The 21,446-nt window shown below is 48.6% G+C and overlaps 1 protein-coding gene across 1 annotated transcript in view; it reads left to right on the top strand.

Moving 5' to 3' along the window:
• Window positions 1-335: 335 nt before the first annotated feature.
• Window positions 336-21,446, top strand: part of USP10 (ubiquitin specific peptidase 10) — a 71,361-nt gene continuing 50,250 nt past the window's right edge. Inside the window, exon 1 of the mRNA XM_059153347.1 lies at window positions 336-527. Within this exon, the coding sequence (XP_059009330.1) occupies window positions 336-527 (192 nt within the window). The remainder of the gene's footprint in view (window positions 528-21,446) is intronic.

Genomic DNA, 21,446 nt, shown 5'->3' with positions numbered 1-21,446 from the left:
GGCAGGGGAACTGCTCCGGGACCTCCGGCGCTCCCTCGCGAGACCCCGGCCTAGGGAGACCCTGCGGCTCCCGGGCCCGGGCCGGCCTCAGGCTCCGGACGGTCCCGAGTCTCACGCAGGTCCCAGGCGGCTTCCCACTAGGTGAGGAGCCCGGGCCGGCTGGGCGCTTTGGCGTCATCACCTGCGTACCCTGTGCTTTCCCCCGGCCGCACTGCAGCCGCACCCGCACCCCGCGGCCCCCCAGTGCGCGGCCCAGCCGCCCGCAGCGCCGAGGGGCGCGGACCCAGACGCCACCGGGCCGGCTCCCGCCGCGCACGCCCACCTGTCGGCCGCGCATGCGCAGCACGCTCCCGGCGCGCCCGGCCTCCCCGCGCCCCGCGGCGCGCGGCCAGTGCGCAGGCGCGGCGGCCGATGCGAGTGTGTATGTGCGGGCGAGAAGATGGCGGCGGCGGGGGAAGCAGCGTGAGGAGTCGGACGAGCGCCGAGGCTCATTGAAACGGGTCGCCATGGCCCTCCGCAGCCCGCAGGTAGCCGGCGGCCCGCGTCCTGGGCGGGAGCCGCCCCGAGCCGCGGCGGGCGGCGCCGGGGCGGGCGGGCGCACCCCGCCCGGAGCGAGCGTGTGGGAGTGGGGGAGGGCGCCGGGACACGCTGCCCCGGACTAGGCCCCGGCCTCCCGCCGCCGCCGCGCCCCGGCCGCCCGCCGCCGCCCCGCGCGGAGCCCTCAGGGTCCTGCCGCGGGGGAGCAGCTTGGAGGGGCGCCGGGCCGCCTGCGGAGGGCGCGGGGGGCGCGAAGGGGTTAACCCCCGAGTGGACCGCGGGGGAGCCGGGGGTGCGGAGGGGGCCCTGGGCGCCCCAGAGAGGCAGCCGGGGGGCTTCGGGAGGCCCCGCAGCGTCAGGGCCCCTCCAGGCCCTTGGCTCGCCCCTCCGCGCGGAGTGGGACCCCAAGGTGTGGGGGTGCCCCGCTGCCCCCATGCCCCCACAGGTCGCTTCCTCAGCGTGATGGACCGCGGGGGGCTTGCTGCTCTTCTGGTTCGTGGGCTCGAGTCCCCGAGGAGCAGCCTTGGGTTACTGTTGCAGAGAGAACTGGAAATTGAGTCGCCAGGACCGTACTTGGACTTGCATCAGAGTGACATCGTCTGCACGAATCGTCTCCGCCGGGCTAACGCCAGCGCGCCGGGGCTCAGCTGTCTCTAAAGTTTAGGGCCGCGCACAATAACGCCGTTGCGCGAGGAAGGGGAGCACGCACCCTTCTCTTCCGGGGAGATGTACGTGTAGAGTCGGGCCCCCCCCCCCCATTATAGTCACTCAGGGGGTATTAGTACCTTTCAAGTTTGTTTTAGACCTCTGCTTTTTGACGTCTAATTTCTAGAAATTACGGCACTTTATACCATCGCAGGGTGCTTTCGAGTGAAATACTGGAAGGTGAAACAAAGTAGCTGCTGGGAAAACTGGTGGCCGGTAAATACGAACCCTCTCTAGGCTGTTGGTTTTTCTCGCTCTCTGGGAAGTGAAGTCGATTTTCATAGCTATTGTAATTAGTGCGTGTCGTGAAATTTAAAACGCGAGAAATTTAAAGCCTTTTTTTTTTTTTTTTTTTAAATGAGATCTTACAGGAATCTGGAATTCCGTCATATTTTTGGTACTGTAGTTTGCGGTAGAAGTTTCCTCCTTTAACTTTCTGTTCACTTGTACATCTGCTTTTGTGAATGTTTAGGATAGTTCTTTGAACACAAAAAAGAGGTTTAATATTTGAATAATTTTTACACAGGTATAATTGAAATGTTTTCTTAAGAGGTTTGGTATTTGCCGCATTCAGGACTTAAATATTAATGTGAATAGCTCATTAAAATTAGTAAAAACACAGTACAAGATTGATTTGGACTGATGTGTAATGTAATACACACAGTGATTTTCGGAAACGAAGAAAGCATGATTAGGGATAATTCAGTCCATTATTTATTTTTTTCAAGGTTTTATTTTTGTAAGTAGCCTCTACAGCCACTGTGGGGCTTGAACTCACAACCCTGAGGATCAAGAGTTGCACCCTCCACCGACTGAGCCAGCCAGGTGCCCCTAGTTCAGTCCATTACAATGCAGATTGGTTGAAATGGTAATTAGCAGCAACAATATGTAGACTTAATTGTAATTTCATTTGCATTCATTGTCCTAGTATTTACGTTTTATACTACACTATTGCCTATACACATCTTTAGAAAATGGCAGTGGACGAAGTTAGCTCAACATAAATGTTAGCAACTTTCTGAGTTTATTCTTTTGTTGGGTGTATTTTTAAGAGCGATTTAAAGCTGTAGCATAGAGAAGGCGGCAAAGTAATCCTTTGTTTGATTTCTCTTAATTTTCTTTTTAAAAGAATAGTAATAAAAACAAGTAATGAAATCACGTGGCAGGTTTTCATGATTGTATCCTGCGTGAGTCAGGCTGAGTATTTTAAGAAATTTGTTTTCATTCAGTTTCCTTCCGTCCTGGGGATCCTGCAGAGTCAGTGGTGGTCATTCATTCAGCGGTGATAACTTAACCATGTGCTAATAAGCACGGTGTTGGGGTAGTACTTGTTTACGATTGGGAATGACAATCACAGGTTAATAGTAAGGGTTTTATATTAAAATTGAATTGTTACAGGTACAGTTTTGAAAATTTATATAGATCATATCCTGTTTCCATATTACTGATTGAACCTTGTTCCCTGGATTGAAGTGAACCAGTGCAGAACTTGGAAACATTTCTAATGCCAGTAGCTTTCAACATTTTAACAAACACAAAGGATGAACTTTTCCGTTGAAGTGTGAGTACATCTCTCATTTATGAATATTTGTTGTCTGATGAAATGATTTGGGATAATTAGTTTGAAATGAGCAGTTCTTCCTTAAACCAGAAGAGATTTTTGTGGTCATTGAACTTGTAGTGAAATTCCCTCAACAGCGCCTCCTACCCGGTGTTTGAATATCACACCGGCTTCTGTCCTGGTCCTCTGAAGCGGGCTCTCTCCAGTCTTTTCATTTCTGAACAGTAGTGGGGCCCCCACTTTTTATACTATGGAATTTCTTGGATCCAATTTACAGCATATGGCAGAGTGTTACTCTGTCGTTGAGTATCTGTTTATAACTGACAGCTCTATTAGTAATTCTCAAAAGATACATTTTTATTGGAGTCTCACATAGTGAGCAGCTGAATTAAATAAAATGATCTGAAATGCAGGATGTTTGGAGATCCTGATTTTCCTTTCACAGTGACAGCAAAATACTGAAACGTGTCCTAAGACTAGACATGCCATTTAAAGTTTGTGAGTTGACAGTTGCCGCTGTGGTTTACGGAGCCTCAGATGAGGCGGAGCCAGGGCTGAGCCCTCTGGCTCTCGAGCTGTCTCCTTGGGACCACTATTCACTGAAATTACAGTGAATGCTAAGCGGACCTGCCTTGTTCGAAATTCGTTTCTAGAGCAAAAGTTAGGACATACATTCCAGTGCACTTTTATGGGCAGTCCGCGTGATTTCTGTAGTGGTTCACATAGGAAGACGGACAGGAGGAAAGGGTCATAAGGGTTAATGATTATTCAATGACAAATCTAGTGGCACGTTTACTTTGTGCCACGTTCAGAGAATAATATTAACGTAGTTGAGAAAAGTATCATCTCTACTTGAATTATTTGTTATATCACAGTTCTTTTTTGTTTGTGTTTTTACTGATTTCAGATGTGTGAGTATTCGCTGTTAATGGATCTGGTTTTTCAGGCGGATCATTAAAGGTGGTTGCTGAGGACATTTCTTAGGGATAGTGTACTAAGTCTGCAATTGTAGGAAGAACTCGCTTTCAGATTCGTGATCAGGCAGTCACATTTCCGTTGATCGCCTCCCATGCAAGAATCACAGCGGTACAAACAGATAGATCTGTCGGCAGTGGGCTTTACTGGCCTTGGGCCACTGAATCACTGTCCTTTGTCTCTTCAGCGCTACTTCAGCAGTGTAGATGTTCACTCCCAAAGACTCACATGTGCTTGGATTGCAGTTTGCCCATTTATTGAAGTGATCCCCCCCAGAGGTCTGTTCGTGACCATTTTTGTCATTACAGACCGAATTAAGAACTAGTGTAGGCGACATAAAAGGTAGCTGGTGGGGTATTTCATGGTCGGTTTTTTTTTTTTAAAGATTTTATTTATTTATTTGACAGAGAGAAATCACAAGTACACTGAGAGGCAGGCAGAGAGAGAGAGGGAAGCAGGCTCCCCACCGAGCAGAGAGCCCAATGCGGAACTCGATCCCAGGACCCTAAGATCATGACCTGAGCCGAAGGCAGTGGCTTAACCCACTGAGCCACCCAGGTGCCCCTATGGTCGTTGTTTTAAGGATTAGACATTGTAGAATCTGTCATAAACCTGGATGTGGATCTTCAAAGTGTAGACTGTTCATGAGCTGGTTCTTTTCTGACTCTCTGAAAGCCCCTCAGGCATGACCCCATTTCAGCAGAAGACCTGAGAAACCAGAAGCTGTTGGCTAATAGCTCCATTCTGCCCTGTCTTGACACACATGTTCCTCCATTTGTCCTCTTCTGGCAATAGAGTAGGTAAGGTGTAGAGACCCTAGAGGTGTGGTTTAGGACTGGGAGAATAAGGTGGTGCAGAGAGGGTTAGAGCATATTCTCCCAGTGTTTCCTTTTCTGGCTTACTGGAGAACTGGTAGATGGTGTGTGCAGGGAGTGTTGCCCTAGTGCCTGCCGCCGAGTGCCTGCCATGCTCCTGCTGGCTACTCGGGGGTTCTCGGACTTCTCCCTTCTGGGCTCTGGCTGCAGCTTTATGGGTTATCCTTCTTCAGTTTCGTTCTTCTTCTTTTTTTTAAAAGATTTTATCTATTTATTTGACAGATCACAGGCAGGCAGAGAGAGCAGAAGGGAAGCAGGCTCTCCGCTGAGCAGAGAGCCCGACGCGGGGCTCGATCATAGTACGCTGGGATCATGACCTGAGCAGAGGCTTTAACCCACTAGCAGAGGCTTTAACCCACTAGCCACACAGGCGCCTTTTCAGCTTCATTCTTAATTTATGTTTTTGGTATTGGCTGGAGGGACATCTCCTCAGCCTGCACTGTCTGATTCAAGAGTCTCACAGCTGGCGCACTACAAGTGAAAGGAGCCCCCAGTAGGAAGGCTGGAATCCCCACTCTTGTACTTTCAGTGCTTGATTTTTACATCTAGTTGTCTTTTTCCCTTCTTCCCTCATTTTGTTTCGCCGTTTGTTCTTGTTTTATGAGGAAAATTCTTTTGGGGCTCCTGAGTGGTGCAGTTGGTTACACATCCAACTCTTGGTTTCAGCTTAGGTCACAGTCTCAGGGTCGTGAGATCAAGCCCTGTGTGGGATTCTGTGCTCAGCATGGAACCTGCTTGAGATTCCCTCTCTCCCCCTCCTGCTTGTTCGCGCGCTCTCTCTCTCTTGTTCTCAAATAAATAAATCTTTAAAAAAGAAAATGTTTTCGACTCCCTGTGCTGTATGCAGACCGCTTGCTGGCTGGGGTGGGAAGGGTGGGGTGCCGTGAGTGGTGGATGTGTTGCCCCCCCCCCCCCCCCAGCTGTTGTTCTGAGATGAGACCTGCTGGTTGTGCTGGAGTTGGGGACACATCACACGTCAATCCAGACTGTTTTCTCCCCTTAGGTCTCCCACTCTCCACAGAAAGGGGTGGTTTTGGGATATGAGTACATGTCAAAAAATACTCCTGTTGTAAATGTATCGAATAAAGCTCTGTGTCTGTATAAGTTACATTTGCCAGCCACAGGCCTTGTTAAATGGAGTTGGTCAAGAACATGTAAGATGATTCTGTGTAGAAAATTTTGATTTGCCTTTTGTGTAACGAGTTACTGTCCGCATCGTTCACTGCACTCGTCACAGAAACAGGATGACATCCTTTGCCTTGGATATAAGGAGTGCACTTTAAATTTTATTATAGTCATTTAAATTTAGTTAGAACTAATTAACTTGTGAATTTATTTGGTATTTTAATAACTGTTAAGAGGATTTCTAGTGTTTTTTGGGTTTCCTCTATTTTAGACATAATTCTAGAGAAGCAGTGTCTCTCTTGAGACTTTCATCTTATGGCATTAAAATACTCTACCCATTCTTAAAGTCTTAATTTTTCTTTCCTTTTGATAGGACGCATTGAAGCTTTAGGGGGAATAGAAGATAATTTAATGGTAAAATTGAATTCTGGAGGTATTTTTTTTTTTTTTTAAAGATTTTATTTATTTGAGAAAGAGAGTGTGCCAGAGGAAGAGCACAAGAGTGGTGGGAGGGAGAAGCACACTCCCTTCTGAGCAGGAAGCCCATGGAGGGTTTGATCCCAAGAAAATTCAGAATGGTGGGATCATGACCTGGGCTGAAGGCAGAAGCTTAACTGGCTGAGCCACCCAGGCACCCCTCTTCTGAGGTTTTTGAGAGTCTCGCCCGGGGTTGTAAAGTATGTCTCTTGATACTTTAAGTAGTAATCCCAGTTCGATGGCTGCCAAGATGCGTATATTTATTTGAGACCTGAAGTGGGTCTTCTGAGTGGATTCCGTCATTGGACGAAGAAGAACATATTAATAATAAAACACTAACTGTTGCAGTAATCAGCATTTGAGGAATGTTGTGCTGTGTGTAAACTTCATAGTTCATAAAGTGCCGTAGTTTGTTTGATCCTTTGGGCCACTCTGCAGTGTGGTGTCACCACCATTTTACAGATGAATGAAGTGAGACTCTGGCACCTTGTGACTTGAAGTCCCATGGCTGTTAAGTGTGTGATGAGGGCCTCACAAGCAGGTCTTTGGACTTCCAAATTCTTTGTTTTTTCTGCTTTGTCAAATTGCTTTTCTAAAAGAGACTGGCAAAGACATAGTGCTTCACATGGTGACTTTGCCATAGCACTTCCTCAGTGAAAGTTTACGGAATGAGTGAATGCATGAAATAAAAATAGAAATGTTTAAAGTTTTTACTAATTTGAGAGAGCGTGTGTGCACATGTACGTGCATGAGCAGGGGGAGGAGAGAAACAGACTCTGCTGAGCGTGGAGTCTGACTTGGGGCTCCATCCCAGGACCCCGAGATCATGACCTGAGCCAAAATCAAGAGTTGGGTGCTCCGCCGGCTGAGCCACCCAGGTGCCCGCACCTCAGCTGTAAAGGTTAAAGACGGGAATCTTACTGAGAGTTGCTAATATGTTACTCATTACTAAATTTTGTGGGGGGTGTGTCCTTATTGATTTTTTTAAAGACAAACTCCAGGGGTTTTTGTGCTTTTTTTTGCTGGGCGTTTTTATTGTTGTTCCATTGTATGGTGTGTCTAAACAGACGGTCACTGAACTGAACTGTTTGGGGGCAAATCTTGTTTCAAAAAATTTTGAAGGCATCTCTTCAAGCACAGTAAGTTTTCTTTTTATCTGATTTTTCCAGGGAATGGAGCAGATGTTCTGGAGGTTAAAGTATACTGAGAATTGTGGAGGTACTCTAGAAATTTCTGAGTAATAAAATGTCCCCCCCCCCTTTTTTTTTTAAAGAAATGGTTTTTTGAAGAATTCAACTCCTCAGTTAAAGCAGCCGTGCCATCTAGTTTCTATAGTGAAAAGATGTTAATCACACTCAGATTCTTGTTTCTTGGCCCCCCTCTTCACTAGAGAAGATTATAGAGAGGATGAACCATTTCTTAGTTGGAGAGATGGGTAGGTCACCAGCTTGAGTGAATAGTGGGGGCATTGGTTATTAGCCTGGGTTTTCTCCTGTCTTCTGTTAAAATCAGGTTTTCTTCTCCTCCCCCTTTGTTTTAATCCAAGCGCTACAATGGCAAAAAATAAAACACTCTTCCATTGCCCACCTCAGATCCCTCTCCCCAGAGACAACAGCATTAAACCACCTCTGACTCTAATAAAATGCAAAATCAGGCCTTCCTGGGGTAGCATTCTGTTTGATTATTTTGCAGGCTATCAGACACTTTTATTCAGAACCACATGTAAAGGACTTTGTATCTTTTGTGATTGTTCAAACAAAAATCTGTGGCGCCTGGGCATTAGGAATATAGAGCTGAAGAGAGTTCCGGTGCTTTAGAAAAAGTTCACAGAGTAGCAGAGGGGAGCGAAACGGGCTAATCAGTGAATCCTGGTTTCTGGTGGTAACTCCTCTAATGGAAATGTGAAGAACATGGCCGCGAATTTTCTTTCATTCATTCATTCATTCATTCGTTCGTTCATTCAGCGAATAGTTATTGAAAGGCGCTGTGCATCAGGCACTGAGGATGGGGCGACACGTAAAAACAAGCGTTGTGCCTCCTACCAGGGAGCTTACTGTCTGGCGAGGGACACAGTTGCTGATCAGATAATCACAGTAATGCACGTGTAGTTCCAAGCTGAGAAGCGTGTCCCAAAGGAAGGGGACACAGTCTGTTGGCTTGGGGAAGTCAAGGATGTGTTTCCTTGGCAGTGGCGCCTTAGGGGAGATGCACAGTGTGAGACACTGCGGACTGCCTGCGCACTGACCCTGTGGCTGGAGGGTGTTCAGAGCGCCTAAGAGAACTCGGAGAAAGCCTGTGTACGCAGAGCTCAGTGCCGGAGAGGAGAGGCAGACCAGTGTCTATCCGACCTTGTAGGGTTTCTTAGGTGTTAATGTGTTTATCCTGAGAAAAACATGGAGGGAGGGGCTCATACAGCATGGAACCACATGGGCACGTTGCAGAGCAGGCTCACTCTGAGAGCCCCGTGCAGAATAGACTTGGTATCATGGGGTCACAGTGGCCATGGGAAGATCAGGTAAGAGGGTTTCTGGAATTCTGTTTAGGGAGAGTGATGTGGGGCTGCCTGGGTGGCTCGGTCAGTCAAGTGTCTGCTTTCAGCTCAGGTCATGATCCCGGTGTGCCCAGATGGAGTCCTGTTTCGGGCTCCTTACCCAGCTGGGAGCCCGCTTCTCCCTCTGCCTGCTGCTCCCCCTGCTTGTGCGCGTGTGTGTGCTGGGGCTTTCTCTGGAAATAAATAAAATCTTTTTAAAAAAAGAGGGATCGTGCAGCGGAGAGGGGTGGCATGGTCAAGAGATACTTGGGTGTAAGATGGATTGAGCAGGAAGAGTGAGTGTTGGGAAGCTGGGAAAAGGTCTCTTCTAAAAAGGTGACATTTGGGCAGAGAAGCATGAGGACAAAGGGCATATGGGAAAGAGCATGCAGAGGAACACAGTGCCGAAACCGAGGCATGTTTAGGAACCTGGGAGAGGGTTGTGGCTGAAATGATGTTTAGGGTGAAGTGGTGGGGCAGGGGTCCGAGCAGAGCTGAAGGACCTTGAGAGAGTCCAAGCCAAAGACTGCCTTTCATCTTGTAAGCAGATGGGCGTCTGTGGGAACCCACAGTTTTTTGTAACAAAAACCACAGGTTTTAAAAAAGCGGTGGTACCACTTTGTGTGGCATTGCTGGTGGAGATGGTTTCCAGGGGCTCGTTGAGGTCCTTCATGGGCTGTCAGAGGTTTCCCTCTTGGCTGTCCTCCAGACCTGGGAATGTTCTCTTCACTAACTTCACCCCAAACATGTTAAACCCCAAACCTTTGAGGGGGGAAAAAGTAGGGCATTCTTTTCGGGACATCTGAGGCGGATTAATCCAAGGCAAATAGCTCTTGACTGTCCTCAGTGATAATTGGATAGCTGTGTTAAGGAAGGCCATTTGGGGACATTCTTCATTTTATTTTGGGGGGGGGTCACCTTTAAAAACAAGCATTTGTTCTTTCCTTTCAATCCTAGGAAATAAAGAAAATATAAGAAACACATGTCACTGGTAGTATCCCACAACTGTGAGGTGACTTAGTGCGGTTAATAGGTTGAAATGGTTCCCTTCCGTCCTTTCGTAGTAGATGTTCGAAATTTAGAGTCATTTTGTGTGGTGGTATTTCTTATGTTGTGACTCTTGGTCATTGTCTTCTCCTTTGGAAATCCTCTGGCACCCCGAGGGCCAGCCAGACCTCTGGGCAGGCCCCCGCATGTGGCTTTTAGGCAGTTCCCGCGCGGATATCGCAGATACCGCGCTCAGGGTTCAAAGCCTCTATGTGGCTTTGTTGCCAGCGTGTTGCACTTAACCTGTTGAGCACTTTACCACGGAGAGGATTCACTAAGTCATACTTTGGATAAAATTTTTAAACTTATCTTGTGTAGGTTAGGTGTGAACAGCAGCAAGAATATGTGCATGTACTGCCGTGAGGGCCGCATTGTCTGATTTTAGCACTGAGTGGAATGAACTGTGGGAATGGAACCAGCATGAAAACTCTGAAAACTTTGCCCCTTTGAAGATCTGTCACATCGGGTCTTCAGATGGAGATTTCTGATTAAGTCCTTTCCAGCAATGGTTATCCAGCTCTTGCCCTGTGCTAGGGAGGTTGGTAAGGTTTGTATGTTACAAAGTATCTAAGTACAGATACATTCCCTAGAGCTGTAGCCCTGCTGTGGGTAGAACCCAGTGTGGATGGTGCGGCTCATTGGAGCTGGGTCCATCTGATGTCCCAGAGAGCTGGGCTGAACTTTCTAATTCATCCTGAAGTCCGGTCGTCATCAAAATTTCTCTGAGGTTGTATGTACAGTATTAAGCCAGTCTGTTTTCAGAAATTCTTGGTACCTTCTTTTGTTGCTGGTCATGGATTTGTCAGTTTAGGAAATTCTTTTCTCCAGTTCTCCACAAACGTGCTAAAATAATTACCTTTTTTTTTTTTTTTTAAGATTTTATTTATTAACTTAGAGGCTGAGAGAGGGAGAGAGATCAAGAGAGAGTGGGGAGAAGGACAGAGGGCGAGGGAGACAGTCTCAGGCAGGCTACATGCGGAGCGTGGAGCCCAACTCAGGGCTCTGTCCCGCGACCCGAAGATCATGACCTGAGCTGAAAGGAGGAGTCGTGTTCAGCGGACCGAGCCACCCAGGTGTCCCTAAAATAATCACTCCTGGGATACTTGGGTGGCTCAGTCTGTTAAGTGTCTGCCTTTGGCTTGGATCATGATCCTGGGGTCCTGGGATCGAGTCCTGAGTTGGGCTCCTTGCTTGGTGGGGAGCCTGCTTCTCCCTCTGCCTGCTGCCCACACTGCTTGTGCGCGTGTGCTGTCTCTTTCTCTGTCACACACACAAATAAATACAATCTTAAAAAATAAATAATTTGGTTCTCTTCTCTTGGTTCTATCTTCTTACTGAACTCTTGGCTTTTCCATGCCACAACTGTATTATGAGTTAAGTGCCAGGAACACAAATTTAAATTTTAACTTGAGTAGTGTTCAGTGAGAAAGGGGGAAGAGAGAGGTTTGGTTTTTGTTTTTGTTTTTTAATCGGAAAAGTATTTTCTATGTTTTGGCTGGAAGCTTAGCTGACTATAACTTGAACTTCACACACGATGACACTGTAGCAGTATCCTAGCAGTGACTAGTCTTGGACACAGAATTACCACAGCTAAGTTTGCAGAGAGTTTACCTTTATCCCAAGGCACACATTGAACAAATAGGCTTTTTTTTCTAAGTATGTTGTCATTTTCCTTCTTTGACATTGATTTCTTTTTGGGTGAAAACATAGATTTGAATTAGCTTTGTGAGTCCTTCACTGTCCTGTGAGAGGAGAGGAATGCCATGTTTGTGATGTGCGCAGTGAGCGACAGGGCCGCGGTGGACTTTGATTTTGGAGATGCCCTGTGTTTCCTCTGCCAGTCAGTCAGCCGTCCATGGAGGCCTGCAGGCTTCCAGGCCCTGTATGGGCAATGTGCCCAGAGAGGGCCCTGCCTGGTGGACGGAACACCACACTTGTGATTGTCTAACTAGAGCCTTGGCAGGTGCTCTGAAGTAAAATAAGGACCCTGGGAGTGACCCAGTGGCCCAGGAAGGCTTTCTTGAGGTCTGGTTCTCTTCCAGCACCTCTGCTGTCAGCACAGCGTCTTGCCTCTGCTGTGTGTGCAGTGGATAAGTGACTTATTGGAGGGGCCAGTTGGAGGAAATAAACAGAACACCTGGTTGTCATTCACTTTGTTCAGGATTGCATATGGGGTTGTTTTGGTGTTTCTCATTCTGGAAATGAAGTTCAGGACCACGGCGTGCAGAACCATGAGGGACAGATTGGTTCTCCATAGAAATACGTTCTAGTAATGGGACCTGAATAAGAAGGGTAGGCTGCTGCTGAAGTATTCAGATTGATTATAATTTCTGCATTAAGGATGAGTGGGCGGGGACACCTGGGTGGCTCAGTGGGTTAAAGCCTCTGCCTTGGGCTCCCAGGGTCCCAGGGTCCTGGGATTGAGTCCCCCCGCATTGGGCTCTCTGCTCGGCGGGGAGCCTGCTTCCCCTTTCTCTCTCTGCCTGCGTCTCTGCCTACTTGTGATCTCTCTCTGTCAAATAAATAAATAAAATCTTAAAAAAAGGGGGGGGGTGGCAGTGCCTGGGAGGCTTAGTCAGTTGAGTGTCCGCCTTTTTGCCTCAGGTCGTGATCTCGGGGTCCTGGGACTGAGGTACATCTCCTTCTCCCTCTGTTGATCCCCCTGCTTGTGTGTGTGGTGTGCACGCTTGCTCTCTCTCTGTCAAATAAATAAATAAAATCTTGTAAAAAGAAGAACGAATGGGTAGGTCACTTGGCTCAGTTCGTGGAGCAGTACTTCTTGATTTTAGGGCTGTGAGTTCAAGCCCCATATTGGGTGTAGAGGTTACTTAAAAAAAAAAAAAAAAAAAAAAAAAAGCATGAGTGCCTTCTAAGCTTCTTTCAAGGCTTTTCATTATTCTCTTTATCTCTGTTGTGTAGTTTCTTGAGCCCAGGTGACTGACCTCTCTATCAGATGATAAGGTATTTTGTTTCATTTTCTGGGTGGTTTCTCAGTGAATGGAATCCTGCGATCAGAGGACAGTTACTGATGCCAGTGCAGTGCTTTCAGCGCCCCTCTGCTGTGCCCAGTTAGTGGGCCCTGGCAGCCGTCCTTTGTTGACCTGGTCAGAGCAGATGCTGTGCATTCCCCCGGTTCAGGAGCCACAGAGCTGTCAGCCTTCCCAGGCAGAGCGCCTGACTGTATGTCAGAGACGAGCAGAAGTTTGTTGAGAGTGGGGATTTCTTTGTTTTGTTCAGTGATCATCTCCAGGGCCTAGAACAGACCAGCGCTCGGTAAGCGTGTATTAAGGAACACACAGGTGAAGGGTGCCGCACCGACCGCGCACTGAGGGAGTTCACGGCTGAGTGTGGGAGAGACTAGTGAGCTGTTCCCATCCAGAGTGAGTAACTGCAGTTTGTTGGGGAGACAGTTGGTAAAGCCGAGACTCTGGAGGTCCTGAGAAGTCCTCCAGGCCGGAGAGAAGCCCCGGGTGCACTGGGGTGCGGGACCCCCCCAGTGAGCACAGCCGCGTGGAGGTGCTGAGAGAGCTGCGGCGCCAGGCCCTGGGAGGACTTGCTGAGGAGGCTGGGTGCAGGTGAGTGCCAGAGCCGGAGCTCTCGTATGCTCTGAGGAGACCCTTTCTCTTGAGGAGTCATGTCAGGCTGTGCCCAGGACCAAACTGACATTCCCATTTCAGAGAGAGTGCTGTGGTGGCCGCCTGCGGTTCAGAGTGCGGAGGCTGAGACGCAGAGAGGCACTGAGGGGAGACGAGGCTTTGGGTGACCAAACGGGATGTGGAGGGAGCCAGGCAGCTTCATTGTAATTTATTTTAATAATGTATTTTATTCTGTCATGGAACGCTCTGTGTTTCAGTTAAGTGTTTTTTCCAACTTATGTTGTGACTGTTCTCCATTATTAAACTTTTCTTCAGTATTTAAATACTGCATGGATTCACAAGTTGTTTTATACATACTAACAACAGTCCTGGGCGGCGCCTGGGCCGTTTGGTGGGTTAGGCGTCGGCCTTCTGATCTGGTCATGATCTCAGGGTCCTGGGATCAAGTCCCACATCAGGATCATTGCTCAGCAGGGAACCTGCTTCTCCGTCTGCCTCCTGCTCCCCCTGCTTGTGCTTTCTCTCTCTGACAAATAAATAAAATTTTTAAACAACAACAACAAAAGCAGCGATGGGCAGTTTTTGGATACATTTTTTAGTTGTTTCTGATTGGGAATTATCTTATTTCCCGTGACTACTTAAAGCATTGAAGTAAACTGAAAGGTGAATTTAAATCATTATTTTGGGGGTGGGGGGAGATATATTTTGCTAATAATTAATACTAAGTAATTAGTGGTAATTTAAAATGAAGGTTCCCCCTCCCCCCCCGATTTTATTTTTAAGTAGTCTCTACACCCAGTGCGGGGCTCAAATGCACAGCTCCAAGATCAAGAGTCTCGTGCTCTACCGGCGGATCCAGTCAGGCGCCCTGGAAACATGAAGTTTTTTTACTTTTTGGATTTGTTTTTTAATTAAAAAAAAAGATTTTATTTATTTGAGAGAGAGAAGGAGTAGAGATAGCATGAGCAAGGGGGAGAGACAGAGGGAGAGGGAGAAGCCGGCTTGCCGCTGAGCAGAGAGAGCCTGAGGCAGGGCTCGATCCCAGGACTCCGGAATCACCGGGGATCATCACCTGAGCAGACATTTAACAGGCTGGGTTACCCCGGTGCCCCTGAGTGTTTGGATTTTAAAACTGCATACCGATTTGTTCAGAGGCAAGTTATACACATGAAATACTTGAGAAAGATTGAGAAAGCTCTTTCATAAAATACTTGTCAGTAAGCTGGTTAATGTTTGGTGAAGGCCACCTGTTTTAGTTGCTGCTCGAGCTATCCGGGAAGGTAACCGAAGTGCTCTTAACCTGTGTGGGCAGCGGGTGACTAAGCACGTGCTTGAGGCCTAGGGAACAGCCAGGGCACGTCCTGAGATGTGCAGCTAAGTGCTGAGCAGTTGTGCAGCGCGCGTGTTAAGTTCTGCACCAGTAATTCAGAGAGTGAAGGAGATGAGTGATGAGTAGCCTTGACGGTGTAAGAGGATTTTGGCAAATGGAGAGGAAGGTGGAGGCCATTCTGTGTAGGGAAGCAATGACTAGGGCTTAGTTTCATATTAACCTTGTTTTGGCTTTTGGACTGCTCCCACTTGCTGTGGAACCCCGGGTGCTGCTCCTGAACGAAGCCTTTTATCTCCTGCTTTACCCACTTCATTCCTTCTTGGCTTCGGGTGTTTTTGATAACGAGTAAAAGAAAGGCCGGCTCGAACTGGCTTGCGCTGTATACTGGAGATATCGGGGCTCATGGAGCTCGAAATCCCAGAGGGAGGCTGGGCTTCAGGGCTGGTCTGCTGAGTCAGTCCAGGGGTGTCTTTGAGAACCTGGTTTCTTCTCACTTCTGTTGTGGCAGCATTTTCCTAAAGCTAGTTCTCCTCCAAATGACACCATGGTCACAGCAGATGCAGACTTCAGCGTCGTGTCCAGCCGACACCACACCAGCCAGAACGAGAGAGTGCTTGTGTGTTCCAGAGTTCCTGACTGTATCCTGCGGTTTGTGTCCTCTGGGTCTCCCTTGAACCAAGCACTGTGGGCAGGAGGGTGGCGTGCCAGGTCAGGCTCCCCGCTAGAGCTGGGTGTGGGTGTGTGTCCGCCTTCTGAGCTGGTGAAGGGAAGGAGGAAAATGAACTTTCAGAGGATGGTCCAGAGTTCATTACCATCCCATCTGGGAGGACCATTCGTTCCCACTCTCTTTTTCCAGGTTTGTCACTTCCTCCTCCTCCTGGACTCCTTTGAAGACTGTGTCCTTTCTTCTGGCAAGTTACCCTGCGTCCCATTGTATTTGTCTGCCTTTAGTTTTTTTTTTTAAGATTTTATTTATTTGACACAGAGAGAGTGAAAGAGAGACAAATGAGAGAGGGAGCACAAACATGGGGAGTAGGAGGCGGAGAAGCAGGCTTCCTGCTGAGCAGGGCGCCCGACACGCCCCATTTTTCCTTAAATTTTATTGTACCTTAACTCTTCATGTGTTATTTTTGGGGTAGCCTCAAGCCGCAGGTTCTAATCCTGGCTTTATCTTCTGTTCATGGGATCTTGGGCAGTTAGTTCTCTGAACTTGAAGTTTTTTCATCTTTTTTTTTTTAAAGATTTTATTTATTTATTTGACAGAAATCACAAGTAGATGGAGAGGCAGGCAGAGAGAGAGAGGGAAGCAGGCTCCCTGCTGAGCAGAGAGCCCGATGCGGGACTCGATCCCAGGACTCTGAGATCATGACCTGAGCCGAAGGCAGCGGCTTAACCCACTGAGCCACCCAGGCGCCCAAGTTTTTTCATCTTAACACACAGTCAGCTGATACTAGATTCTGAATATTATACTTAAGACTTCAGTGGTTGGGGTCCAGACCCATAAGACAGAAGGCGATCACGATTCATCTGAGAGACGTACGGTCAGTGAGAAATGTGACGTTGCTTTGACAGAAGTAAGGGGGCAGGAAGACTTCGCTGAGGGGATGATGCCTGTGTTTGACCCTTGACAGGCCAGCAGTGCTCACAGCAGGGAGGGAGGAGGGCCCTTCAGGGCAGGAGAATAACGGGGTCTTGGCTGCACAGTGAGGTGAGGCTGGATTGTTGTGGCAGGGACGCCCTTATCCCAAGCTCAAGGGTTTCGGTCCCATCTCTGTACACTGGATGGGTAGCATCGAGTGTCTGTGCTGGCTTATGTTGTTCCGGGGCAGTTCATGTGGTTCTTTCGTGCTGAGCTGTGCCTTCAGTTTGGATGGTAAAGGGTCACCTGACTTAGAGTCGGAGTTCAGAGCCGAGCGCTGGCGGTGTGCAGTGCGTACCTGGGAGCAGGACCCTGGGATGGCATGAGGTGCAGCAGCGCTGCGCAAACCCAAGCTGCAGAAGCAGTCAGCCGGGGGTCTTTTGGGTGACACATCTGGCCGCACTAGGTGTGCGGGGGGCCTTGAGAGCTGCATGAGCTCTTGAGCGATGCCCTTGTTGCTGGCCTGGGGCCACCCTTTGAGTAGCAGTGTAGGACAGGACATGAATGTCAGGGGGTCCCTGAAGTCCCTGGAATCACACGCGGAAGTGGGGGTGGGCGCGTTCTTCGGGGAGTGGGCCTCACTTGCTTACGTCAGATTCTCAGGGGCTCTGCTGCCACCCCAGAGCCGTTCGAAATCACGTCAGGATGCAGTGACATCTGTACACTCCATGCCTTTGAGGCATGTCTACCTCCTGAGAGCAATCCAGAATGTGGTAGTGTCTGTCTTCCCTCCTTCCCACTCCTCCTCCGCTGGCCAGGTTCTTTGAGGCGGGAAACGTTGCTTAAACATTTAAAATAACTTTTTAATACCTTTTGTACTGTGAGTGCTCAACAGAAATCTGTTTAGTTTGGTGACAAACTCTTTTAGGGCTGCCGGGCGCCTTGACTGCGTCTGAGGTCCCTTGTGTGTCCGGTGTCGCACCAGGTGCTGAGGGTCTGTGGCCGCGTCCTGCAGGTAGCCAGGCGCAGAGGGACAGCCATCAGGGCTTGGGCTGGACGGTAACAGAAAGAGCAGGGTTGAGGAGGAGGCGAATCATGTTTGCAGAGTCGTACTGCTGAGTGTGATGTATGTTCAGAAAGGTGCTACTCCTGCCTTCAGTGCGCGGAGATACCGTTCTCTGGGTCTCCATCCCGTGGGTGTCGTAGCGCCAGTCTGGATGCCTGCTCTCACTTCGTATCGTTGCCTTGCGCTTGCCAAGTAGAGCTTCCTGAACATTTTGACACTTTGTTGATTGTCCCAGAAATTTGGGATGGAAAGGGTACCTAATTTAAGACAATCTTCAAAATTTCTCATCCAGTAGGTTGGCAGAACAATGAAGGATGCCATTGGTGTAAGGGTAGAAGCCGGTTTTGAGAAGATAATGGGTCTTTTGAATTTAAGGTTAGACAAGAACATGACAGTGGGAGTGCTGTGAGGCTGGCAGCCTGGAGAGTGGAACGGCGATGTGATCGAGCAGTCCGCGCGGCGGACGCCAGTTTGGACTTCACCAGCACGGTTGGAGTGGGAAAGAAGGAGGGGTCCTTGTGGGGGCTGCCGAGGGACGAGCTGAAGGGAGAGGAGGAAGGGCTGGGAGCAGAGTCCGGTCTTGCAGGGTGCTGGCAGATGGAGGATGTGTGTGAGAGAGCTCTGCATGCTGGCAGATGAATGCTTGGCAGTGAGCTGAAGGCTGTAGAAGGACGCTCGCTGGCTTGGATGGGAGGTTATTTCTATACAGGCCGGGTGTTGGAGCTGAGTGTTAGGTTTCAGTTAAGAGCAAATGAGAAAATGAGCTCAGCTGTCAAAGAATTATCTTTGTGGGAAAGACGTGTCTAAAACGTTTTTTTGGCAGAGGGGGGCGGGGGAGACACCTGGCTGGCTCAGTTGATTGAGCTTCTGATTCTTGGTTTCAGCCCAGGTCTTGATCTGGGGTTCATGAGTGGAGCCCCCACGTAGGTCTCTGTAGTCGGTGAGGTGTTTGCTTGGGATTCCTCCCCCTTTCTTGCTTTCCCTTTGCTCATGCTATCTCTCTCTCTCAAGTAAATAGAAATTTTAAAAAGTTGCATGGAGTGGAATTTTTTTTACTGAATTATTTCCAGTTGCATGGTAATTTTTCTTCTGATAGACATTTAGCTTTGTTGCCTTTAAGTTGTTAGTGATCAGTAAAACCTTAAAAGCACTAAAAGCGTTCCCATTTTATTTTGTTATTATTTTAAGATTTTGTTTATTTATTTATGAGAGGGCATGCGTGTGGGTGTGAGCTCGAGAAGAGGGGCAGAGAGAGGGAGAAACAGACTCTGCCGGGCAGGAAGACTGACACAGGGTTCCACCCCAGGACCTTGGGACTACAACCCGAGCCAAAGGTGGACGCTTCATCAGCGGAGCCACCCAGGTGCCCCAAGAGTTCCCATTTTTATTTTTTAAAGATTTTATTTATTTATTTGACAGAAATCACAAGTAGGCAGAGAGGCAGGCAGGGGTGGGGTGGGAAGCAGGCTCCGGGCCAAGCAGAGAGCCTGATACGGGACTCAGTCCCAGGATTCTGAGATCATGACCTGAGCCGAATGCAGAGGCCTAACCCACTGAGCCGCCCAGGTGCCCCAAGAGTTCCCATTTTAAAAACATCTGCCCTGGATGTTGTTCATCAAGCAGTAGGTCCTCTTATAAAGTGAATAATCATTTCACATTGTTTCGTAGTTGCGTCTGTCTGGTTTGGGGGCATAACTGAGTGGCAGAGTAGTTCTGGGCACCTTCCTTCCTGTTGTCTACGTAGTTTCTCCCACCCTTCAACTGCCTGTAGTGCTAGAGCTTTTTTCTAGGTTTCAGAAATACCCCTACACAATGATTCTGAACCCTAACTGCACATCAGATCTACATAGAAAGTGTTTAAAATGTTGAGTGAAGCCTGGGTGCCCCCTTACTCCAGTGAACCCTGAATTTTTTAAAAAAAGATTTATTTATTTATTGACAGAGAAAGAGAGAGAGAGAGAGCGCACACACAATCGCAAGTAGGCAGAGAGGCAGGTGGGGCGGGGTGGGCGGGGGGAAGCAGGCTCCTTGCCGAGCAGAAAGCCTGATGCGGGGCTTGATCCCAGGACCCTGGGATCATGACCTGAGCTGAAGGCAGAGGCTTTAACCCACTGAGCCATTCAGGCGCCCCGAACCCCGAATTTTCGCAGCTATGACCTGAGGATCGTCAGGTGATTCTAAGGGGTGGCCTGGGCTGAGACTCACTGCCGTAGTCCTTTGACCTGCATAGCTGACCCTGCTTCGCTGCTAGGTGAGCCCCACCAGCTAATTGGGAGAAATACCTCTTTTCCAGGATGCTCAAGTTATCATAAGTGGGACTTTCTGAAGTATCAGGTCTTGTTTTTCTTTAATGAAAGATTTTTAGGGGCTCCTGGGTGGCACAGTTGGTCAAGCGTCGGACTCTTGGTTTTGATCCCCCCCATGTTGGGCTCCGTGCTTAGTGCAGAGTCCGCTTGGGGTTCTCTACCCTCTCCCTCTCCCACTTACGTGCACTTGCCTGCTTGTTCTCTCTCTAAAACAAATCTGAAAAGATTTTTAATCCTAACAGTGAACTTAAACGCACAGTTCAGGAATGCAGTTGTTTCGGCTGGTAACGTAGACTCGTTCTGCGCAGTTGCAGTCTTCGTTTGCAGCAGGTCATTAGGTGGAAGTCAAGCTGGAAAAGCAAGCGGCAGAGCGCTTCCTCAGTGGGCCGGGCCGGCCTGTGGTGTCAGCACTGCATTTGTGTTCTTTCATTTTCAGCAGATCGTCATTTAGCAGCTTTTTCTGCTCGGAGCAACTCTTCTGAGTAACTTTGGTTTTCATTAACAACCAAGGTGACTCATTCAGGGGAATCTGGGGACATTGGGGAGCCATAGAAGGGTTGAGGGTATCTTCCTCTGGATGTATGGCGTAAGTTAGGCAGCTCTAGATCTTGCAGGGTATTTAAGAAACCACTGGCGATGGCCAGCAAATTGAAGAAGGTCATTTATGTAGTTACCCTGCTTGTTTTCAGACATGTTTAAACTTGAAGCTCTGGTTTAGTGATGCACTGTCCTTTCTGGCAGGTGGCCTTTGGTAGCCCAGCTTCTGTTGGTTTGGTTCCAGTGTATTTCATTAAGTGAAAAATCTTATAGGGCGGATGCACTTACAGGTTTGTGCCCATGTAGCACTCTGTTTAATGAAACACTTGTGGTTTGACTCAGTGTTACTGGCAGTAACCGTGCGTGGCGTGGGGTCTGAGTAGGTGGTCAGGGGGTCTAGGCAGCTTACGGAGGTTGAGCTGGGCCAGAGCAGTCTGTGGCGTAGTGATGGGGAACTACCAGATTGGGCACCCTCACAGTGACACAGGCCACAGAACACAGGTGTCACGCCCAGTGTTGTGGGTGCTGTTCAGTGCTACCAGCAAGAGTCTTTGGGCCGAGGAGATGCGGAACCTTAAAAAAAAAAAAATTCCCAGTGTGTGGGTGTTTTCAGACAGTGTTTGAGAATACTCCTGATGTAAATGGAAGGTTAACGCTGCAGTCCTTGCCATCAAGAGCTGCTTTCGTAATACAGCTGCCTCGTCCACCTTATTTGTGGGCGTGCATTGACTGATTGTGCATCAATTTTAAAAACGCATTATGAGGCTTAATTTAATACAGTAAGTGTACCCTAGATTTTAAGTCTTCATCTGGGGTTTGATAAGGACATGCCAGGCTAGCTACTTCCACAATCAGTCTGTTGCCCTGGAAGTTCCCTCATGCCCCTTTGCCGTGAATCTCTACCCCGTACCACGGTGGTTTCTGATTTGCTGTCACTCGAGGCTTTCTCATTTCCTAGAATTCTGTTGAGGCGGAATTACACGGCATGTGCTCTTCTCTCTGGCTTCTCTTACTCTGCGTAATATTCTAAGGTTCCTCCATCCTGTAGGAGTTCTCTCCCTTCGGGGAGGATTAGAATTTCATCATATGGCTGTACCACAGATGCTTTCTGCACCTCGTCATGAGCACTGGTTGTCCTGGCGTTAGTTAGGATGGAAGCTGTGCTCTAGGTTCATGTGCGAGTCATGGGTGGGTAGAGGC

The sequence above is a fragment of the Mustela lutreola genome, chromosome 16 (assembly GCF_030435805.1).
Source record: "Mustela lutreola isolate mMusLut2 chromosome 16, mMusLut2.pri, whole genome shotgun sequence".
Taxonomy (NCBI): Eukaryota; Metazoa; Chordata; class Mammalia; order Carnivora; family Mustelidae; genus Mustela; species Mustela lutreola.
The sequence above is the reverse complement of the archived record's forward strand: the minus strand, read 5'-3'. Positions and strand labels throughout refer to the sequence as shown.